Raw genomic sequence first — 8758 nt, 5'->3', positions numbered from 1 at the left:
CCAAATATGGTGTTATTTCCAAGTTCATCAGGGTAGAATTAAAAAAGGAAACGAAAAATAGAAAAATACAAACACATACACACGCAGCTGGCAATCAGATGTATAAATCCTGACATACCTCGAGGATTCACACCTCAGCTGCTTTCTGGCTCATGTCCAGCACATCAACTAACCCTGATGAATAGTAGAAATAATTATACAAGGATGACTAACAACACCATAAGAAGACAAATATTCAGGAACACGTACATCAGCATGTCGTATATTCATAGCAGAGTAAGACATAGTTTTAACAATACATATAAACAAGAACCTTCACCAGTGACATCGACAAAATTATGAGATTATATCAAAAGTCTCAAATGTGATATTTTCCATAGTGACATACTGATCTGTGAGCAGCTATTTTCTTTGCATCATTTGTTTGGGAAAAACAAAATGAGTCAGAACACTGAAATCCCACACAACACTAGTGACAAGTAATATGAACATAATGTGGGAAGAGCAGGGGGTTAAGTCATTGGATATGGATACAGTATTTGAATGTTCACAGCACCACACTTATTAGCAGTGTAACACACACGTTGAAAGTGGCTCTGGAGAGCTCTCCAGTCAGCAGTAGTAAATTGTGTTATAACACACAGTCCATTCTTTGTAAAAGAAATAACTCCTGAGATGAGTGTCTCGTTACAAATGTACCTTAATCAGTGTTAAATAAAGAAACAAACAAACAAAAAACCCTCAAAATGACAGAAAGTATTAGAAAAACACAGAGCAACAACACTGTGAGGATAGCAGTGATAGCAGTGAACATTGTGCTATCAGCTGAAAACTAAAGTGTCAAAACTGTACTAGTAATATTTAAAAAACTAAAATAAAAAGGAGCAACAGAGATGCCAAATACATGCAGGAAAACACTCTTCGGTATATGGTAAACATGATGAGGAACAGTAGATATGGTGGAGGAATAAAAAAAAAGTTTAGCTGGTGATTAAACATTAAATTATATCAGTAGTTGTTTTCAATTCCTGGAGTTTGATAATAAGAGTTTTGCAAGGTTTAATTCACAGATAAAACACAAGTGGTGCCATCTTGTCTTTATGACTGCCCCAACAAATATCTTAAGACTAAACTGTAGGCTTAAAGGCACAGTTCACCCCAGATTTAACATGAATGTGCTCATACAGCAAAAGTTTTGCAGCCAAACACTTAGTTCACAGAAGTCCAGTATTTACCTTTTGTTTTCTATTATCTCCCACCAGTGGATGGAGTTTCTAACAACCTCAGCTGCACAGCATGTGTACATTAACCTATTTTATCCTCAGCATACTGCAGAAATGATGGGATAGTTTATCATTCATATTTTTTAAGGAAACATCAGAGCGTTCTTTGTGAGATGAAATATTCTTTCCTCTGATGCACATATCGTTAATATCTAGCCTCCTTTCCCGGAGGTACACCCGCGGCGCTAAAGCTCTCAACTTGTCCTGTGTGACGCTTTATCGTAAATGTTCACTGGGTGACTGGGGCTGTCCTGAAGGGATGTAGTTGCTTCAGGCACTTTAACACCACAAAGCCACTCAGCGAGCACAGCAGTATTACGCTACTTGCAGGACAAGTCTGAGTATTAAATTTTTTTTTTTTTTAAATGTTGTTGTTTTGCTGTTGCAGTGATAAGTATATATTCTGTACTGTAGAGCTCACCCCCATTTACAGGCACACTTAATACCATACGTGATGACTCTTCAGTTTTGGTGTTATGAAAGCAATTTAATGCCATTTTTTAAATATATTTTTTAAGATATTTCAAAGAAAAACTTATAAAAGCTCCCATATATTTCCTACATGTCCATCTGTCTGTCTGTGCATTCATTGCTCAGACCTCTGAGCTGTTGCGGCAGTCTTGCATCCTCACCACCAACATGGGCTCTGTACTGACAGACCCTTTCACCACTTCCTGCACGCCCTCCCTCCATCCTTCCTTCCCATCCTTCTGTCTGGATCTGAGCACCAGCACGATGGAGACAATAATGAGGACAATGAGCAGGAGGCCGATCAGCGCCCCTACCACAGTTACCAGACCCTCCTCTTCGTCATCTGCATGCAGCTCCCTGGGTTCCAGACCATCAGCAAAGAGTTCATTTGGCCCCACTGACCTACGCTTGGTGCGATCCAGAGCTATGTGCATGATGTTAGTACCACGGTTCTTATCCACTCCAATATCTTCAGCGATTTCAGGAACTTTATTGGCAGCTGACCTCATCCAGCGGTGGCCTTTTGAACTGGATGGGGTCAAGGCCACATCATTGCTTGTGGAAGTCACAGAGTGGTACTCTAAGCTGCGTTTTCCAATCCCTCTGTTAGCATTCTCCTTGGAGCGAACTGTGTAGATGGTGTGAATGTACCATTCACGACCTGCAGCAACCTAAGAAGCAGTAAAAATGATGGATATTTTTAGAATTATATTCACCTTAATTTGATGCAAAAGACACAAAGACTAAAACCAGACACCTAATAAAATAGAAACTGTAATCCTTAATTGTTCAAACTTAACTAGTGCAATGAAAATCTGGTATCTATAGCCAATTTATAGTCAGTTTTCTACTGGCCCTAATTTAAGTAATTTCTTAAAGATTGAGATTTTTTACATCCCTCCAAGTAAAAGTATCACAAATGCATAATCAGGATTATGTTATTCTCCTCATATCCTGCAAAGTTGCAGGGCCTCACAACTTTGCCATTCAGGTTATTTCTGTAGCTTTTGATTCATACAAAAAATGAACTGTTGGCTTCAGGAAACATTAACATATAGGATACCTGAAACATGGCTGCAGAGTCCAGTCTAAAGCCATCAGACCCTGGTTGCCTGATGAGTGACATGGCCGATGGATCGTCTGCTGCCAATACAGCATTAAAACTGACATCGCCGAATGCCCGTGCCCGAGTCTCCGGCTGAGCCTTGTCCTGGTGGAGTATTTTAGATTGAAAATCAAAAAGGGATGGAAGATTGTTAAATGTTATTTTGCATAATGAAATGTTATCATTAGAAAACAAGAATACTCACAAGAATCTTGAATCTATACAGCAATGAAGGGGAGTCTGCCAGGCATCCAAATTCAAACTTGGTCGGGTTATATTTGGGTACATATCCATCGGCGCCTGTGCAGAGGAACACCTTCTCGATGCTACAGAAGAAAGAATTTCCCAGGTTCTGCACAGGGTCCACCATGACACGGCCGTATACTGTATCACCTGAGGAAAGACAAACGTAAAATCTAAATCGTACCTTTTTTTTAAAATTGTATTGTCATTTTTGTCTGTGAAGGTTCTCAGTCATCCAGGTCATCGTAGTCAAGGGAGCTTGCAAAGAAAAGCGTCTGGACTTCTTTAAGTTACTTGAAGACGTTTCACCTCTCATCCGAGAAGCTTCTTCAGTTCTAATTGATTGGGACCCACACCCAGTTTCACACCTTGGCTCAGGCGATTAGAGGATCATCAGGGGGTCCTTTTGTCCCTCTGTGGGGGGATACTCCCACTAGGTTTATATCTGGGACTCTCCACCATTTGACCTTAGAACTGAAGAAGCTTCTCGGATGAGAGGTGAAACGTCTTCAAGTAACTTAAAGAAGTCCAGACGCTTTTCTTTGCAAGCTCCTTTGACTATTGTCATTTTTGTCCAAAAAAGAAACCATAGATGCATAATCTGCTGCCACTGCTTTAAGAATTATTCTCAATCAAACCAAACCAAAACTCTAAATTAAATGCTTTTATTAAAATCTCATACGATATTTTCTTTTAATAATATAAAGCAAATCATTTACTTGAAGCAACCCTATGTCTGCATGTAAGGTAAACATTTCCTTTACAAAACTGACAGAAGCAATGTGAAATATTTTAGACTAGTATAGTTCTACTAGTATAGTTCTGTAAATCTAGGGACCTAATAGGCCTTACCCTCAGAAAAGGCAACATCACTCTTCTGTCCAAAACCCATGGATCCATCAGAAAGCCATAGGCTTCTTTTGGACAGCAAGAGCATCTGAGTGTTGAGACTGAATTCTACTGCAACTGGATCACTCACCTAAAAATGTATGCACATATTTAGAAAGTGATAGCATCATAAAAGAAGACAGATTGCCAGTTACAGCTGGAGACAGAGAATGGAATAAATAAATGAATACAAATGAATAAATCCTTCCTACAACGAGGAAACATGCCACTCTTGAATCTTAATCTTAGCTGATGCTGACTTACTTGCTGGAATCTGATGTCCAGATCAAAGGTGACGGGTTCTCTGGGACTGCATACAGGTGGAACGGTGTATTCCATATTTTGGGATGTTGTACAGGGAATCAGCTTCACTGTGTAGGTACCAGAGTAGTCTCTCACCTATATGCAGCAGCGGGGAGATATATAAAAACATCAGTCTGCATCTGCCCTTGTAGCTGCTTTGAAACAGACTACATGTCTCAGATTACATCGTGGCATTTAAACGTTTCATGCAGTCTTACTGCAAAATCAGAGGTGAAGGTCCACTGCTGGACTGGTTGGTTGTAGGTGGGCTCACTTCTCACTAAGGTCAGATTAAATGTCAGGCCAGTGTGGTCCACACTCATCACCATGGATGACATTGAGACTGCAGGGTAATTTTGAGAGCAAATTTTATACTTTATACTAAAATAATGGTCCCAGAATACAATTCTGATACGATGACAACATTTCAGTCTCACCAGATCGTTTTATTCTCCCAGAAGAATGAGACCTCACAAACAGACCCCTAAAGTGAGCCTTGGTATGGAAGTTTACCACCAAACGTCCCTGCTCATTGATGCGCATGCTCATAGGATACAAAGCACCTTGAAAAACACACACACATAATATACACATTCTGAATTTTACAAGAGCTGGTCTTGTTGATGTGGAGAGTATCCTGTGCAAGAACAAAAACACAAGCTATAATATTCTTTCTGTCTTGGTGACATACCGTGTAGCTCTGCCTGTGGGGGGCTGCCGATGCCATCCTTCCAGAGGATGGCCGTGTCATACACAAAGGTGAGGCGCAGCTCGGACTGTAAATCAAAGTGCTGCCAGCCACCAGCAGCCAGAGGGGAGTGGAACACATACGATACATAAAGAGGCACACGCAGGGTCACATAGGACTGCACCAGGTTCAGCACCTGTAAAGATGTTTCAATGAAGAACTGGTCATTTGATTTTTTAAAATGAAACAAGCTTATTGAATTGAAGGGTGAAAAGACACTACAGAAATCCTCAACATTGATGAAAAGAGGTAAAATCTTTTCAGATTAAAGGGCGATTGTAGGTCGGTAAGCTATAATAAGTGCAGAGAAGATGTAACAGATGAACACAGTGTTCTCCTCCACAAGGTGTTTAATGTTTGAACTCTTTCACTCCCACTCAGTGTTTCTACAGAGATGCAGAAAACTCCTGTGTTGTACACCAAGAACCACAGTGGGCATTGGTGTGGGATTGCATTGTTTTTTAAAGGTTTTCCAAACACTTCAAAACTTATAATTCATGTTGATCATTGATGAAATAAAGATGTGAAGCATATTTCCAAGTATTTAAAAGTGATTTAATTACATTTTGCTTTTTCTGCTGCAACAAGATACAGGCCATGTCCAGTGTTCCCTGGTAACAACAAAACAAAATCACCACCAGGTGTCTCTGTTCACCAATTTTGTTTTAGCAATGTTGTCTGACTTCACAGCTTTTGAACTATTTTATGTTCCTTAAAAGAACACAAAATAGTTCAGTTTGACAGAAGCTGAAACTGTAGTAAATTATCATTGTTTGGCTTGAAGGGAAAATTACTCGATTTGCATAGTCAATAACAGAAGTGGATTCAGAGGGGAGATTAAACGATGCGAGAAACTACGAGAAGCAAAAAATGATTCCGTAACAAAAAATTTTTGTTCTGTCTTTTCTTTTTCTGATCAACTTTTGCTTGTCAGTTGAGGACAGATGATTTAAAATCCAGTCGTATTTCTAAAACAGCATTTACATGCAAAGCACTGAACCAGTGTTGAAAAAGGAAATCAAAAGCTGGCTGATTGAGAAACAAACTCGCTCTGTCCACAATTTCACTACAACGGCTTCCTAAAATTAGCCATTCTTTCCTTACTTTCTTGAAAAATCATTTTCTTGCACTTTTCTTGGGCATTCAAAGTTCCACTTTTTCAAATACACGCACTCCACAAAGAACAAAATAACCTAGCAGTTATACAGAAAAGCAAAGCTGTTATTGAAAAAAAAAGCAAGAATAAATCACAGCTCATGATTATTTCACCCAAAACTCAGGCAAAAGTTTGATTTCTGAGTTATTATATTTTTTTTCTGTGCTCTTTGATATGAGCAGCTGCATGGTAGCGCCTGTCTTTTTTGTCTTTCCGCAGTCCTTGAGGAACCTTACAAATGACATGGACTAGACACTAGTGGAAGGCTTGCATCATGTGCAGCTAATTGGTGTTTGCTGCATGCTATGACTAGGGACAAGTACATTCATGTTTCCATCTATAATTCCCTTTCTCTCTCTCTCTATCTCTCTCTCTCTCCCTCTCCATCTCTGTTTCACACAGACACACACACACGCACACACACACACACTTAGCAGTCTGATCAACAACAAGAAGCTCACAGATAAAAAGCCAGTGGAACACTAAAGAACAGCAGGACATGAGCAAGGGAGCAAGGGTCTGTCTCCACAATAACAGGAAGCAAGAGAATAGTCCTTATAACATCACAACATTTGCAACATCTGCTGCAACGATGCAACAACAGAAAACAGCAACTGGAAGCTCGTTAGCACATAAATGACAGATTGCCACATTGCCAAAATTGAATGCAGTGCTTGACTTGGTAGTGAGCCCAACAGAAAGCCAGTAAAAGTACCAAAAAAAGCTTTAGAAAAGCTTTCAGGTAACTAAGAATTGGGGATATTGGTGTAGATGCCCAGGACTCAGAGATTTCATGCGGATGTAAGCTTTAGTGCTCTGTGTTGAGAATAGTATTGAGTATTTATGAGTGACGGACTGGCAGGTTGGCAATTCTTTGTATAAATGTGTGTGTTTTATGTGTGTGTGTGTGTGTTTACCTTCACACTAAAAGCTGTCAATCAAATGCTTGTGTATAAAATTGGCAAACACACACACACAAACAGCAAATGAGACATAAAATGCAGGCAAACAGCTCTGGTGCCATTGAGTCTGGGTGTCCTCCTCATTCACAAGGCTGCAAATAAACTGAACATACAGGCAAGCACGCATACAGGTGAGCACAAACACTCACAAAGGAGAACAGTCAAACAGATGTACACGCAAAGCCCAGATTGGAATTTATGCATTGTGGAGAAAGGTACACAAGCAAACAGACTCTCACCTGTCCATCAGTCCCTATGGTGCCTCCACAGTCAGTAAGCAGCTCAGACATGTGGTAGTAGCTGGTGAACTCCCAGAGACAGGCTTCCAGGTTGAGGTTCCTGTAGAAGCGCAGTGTGCTGTTCCCCCGCAGAGAGCTGCTGAACTGATATGGCGCAGGGTCCCCCATGCTCTCAGGGCTGCCCGTCGATGCAGTGATGAAGCCGTGAGCTGTGGTGACCTCGGTGTAGTCAAGCAAGTTAGAGCAGCGGTGGTTTCCGACCCGGGTTCCATCGGGACTGAGAGTCAGTTCAAAGTTCGTGAGACGGCGAGTTGAGATCACTGGAAGCATTCCTGGCAGACAAGGACATTTTTGATTTTGAGCGTGCCCAACTACCTTTGATATTTGAACTGAGAGAAACGATTATTGAAAAAAAAAGGAATGCAGAGGAAAGAAAGAGTATATAGACAGTTAAAACTGATGGGGGGTGAGGGGTGGGCATAAAAAAGGAGAAGTAAAAAGATGAAGCAGAAGGAAACTGATTAAAAATCAAGAAAGGATTGTTAAGTAGCAGGTGTGCTGGAGGGTTTCTACAGCAGGGTTCGGTACAACACGGCGAGATCTATATTCTGGCTGTCACGCTCCTGAGGAGCCCCAGACGTGAATATTACACACACTACATTACACCTCACTTCATCTGTGGTACGAGCTCTGCCTTCAGCTCCTACATACCATCTATGTGAGGCATGGTGACAGTCACTTTGATGAGGTTAGGGTGTTTTGGGTCGTCTGCTCCAGTGTAGCGTAGCTTGGCAGAGAAAGGCTCGGCACCAACAGTGCCCATCTTGCGTGGTTGACACATACCTTTTAATGACAGAAGAGCAGAGAAGAGATATTCTCAACACAGGAATAGACACAAGATAGTTACAAAACATTAGAGAAAGCAAGATATAGTAACTGGCAATGGCTTACAGCTAATTACTTGTGATAAATCCTTATTTAGTTATTCTTTTTTTTACACATTACAAATGCAATATCCTCTTAAATCCCTTTCTGTTCATAAGCTGCCCGAACTACTACTGAGTCATATAGCGATTTCCATATTTCTAAGAATACCCTGTGACCACCCTGAGAGAGTGAGTCTGAACTTGTTCCATTTGGGATGTGTAGGTGGAATGAGTGCGGCATAAGTGATAGCATAGCAACAGCAAAATATTATTTTTTTTTTCTTTCCCATTTGAGAAACAAATGAGAGCTCTGACCCATTCTCATTGCACATAGCTTGTAGCTGCATTGGATTATGATTCATTAGGGCTATTGTAACCAATGAAAATGGTCTGTGGGTGTGTGTGTGTGTGTGTGTGTGTGTGTGTGTGTGTGT

General features: G+C 40.7%; 1 protein-coding gene across 2 annotated transcripts in view; it reads right to left on the bottom strand.

The window, feature by feature from the left end:
- Nucleotides 1-246: 246 nt before the first annotated feature.
- The window catches only part of frem2a (FRAS1 related extracellular matrix 2a), a 67950-nt gene continuing 59438 nt past the window's right edge, over nt 247-8758 (bottom strand). For both annotated transcript variants that reach the window (XM_005746569.1, XM_005746571.1), the window contains exons 15-24: nt 8110-8241; nt 7399-7730; nt 4985-5177; nt 4731-4856; nt 4512-4636; nt 4255-4389; nt 3955-4081; nt 3065-3252; nt 2818-2964; nt 247-2425 (exon numbers count right to left, since the gene is read on the bottom strand). In XM_005746569.1, coding sequence (XP_005746626.1) covers nt 1877-2425; nt 2818-2964; nt 3065-3252; nt 3955-4081; nt 4255-4389; nt 4512-4636; nt 4731-4856; nt 4985-5177; nt 7399-7730; nt 8110-8241 — 2054 coding nt within the window. In that variant the 3' untranslated portion in view covers nt 247-1876. The remainder of the gene's footprint in view (nt 2426-2817; nt 2965-3064; nt 3253-3954; nt 4082-4254; nt 4390-4511; nt 4637-4730; nt 4857-4984; nt 5178-7398; nt 7731-8109; nt 8242-8758) is intronic.

This window comes from Pundamilia nyererei, unplaced genomic scaffold (assembly GCF_000239375.1).
Source record: "Pundamilia nyererei isolate P.nyererei 1_Seehausen unplaced genomic scaffold, PunNye1.0 scaffold00180, whole genome shotgun sequence".
NCBI classification, from domain to species: domain Eukaryota; kingdom Metazoa; phylum Chordata; class Actinopteri; order Cichliformes; family Cichlidae; genus Pundamilia; species Pundamilia nyererei.
Note: the sequence above shows the minus strand (reverse complement) of the source record. Positions and strands in the feature narration are given on the sequence as shown.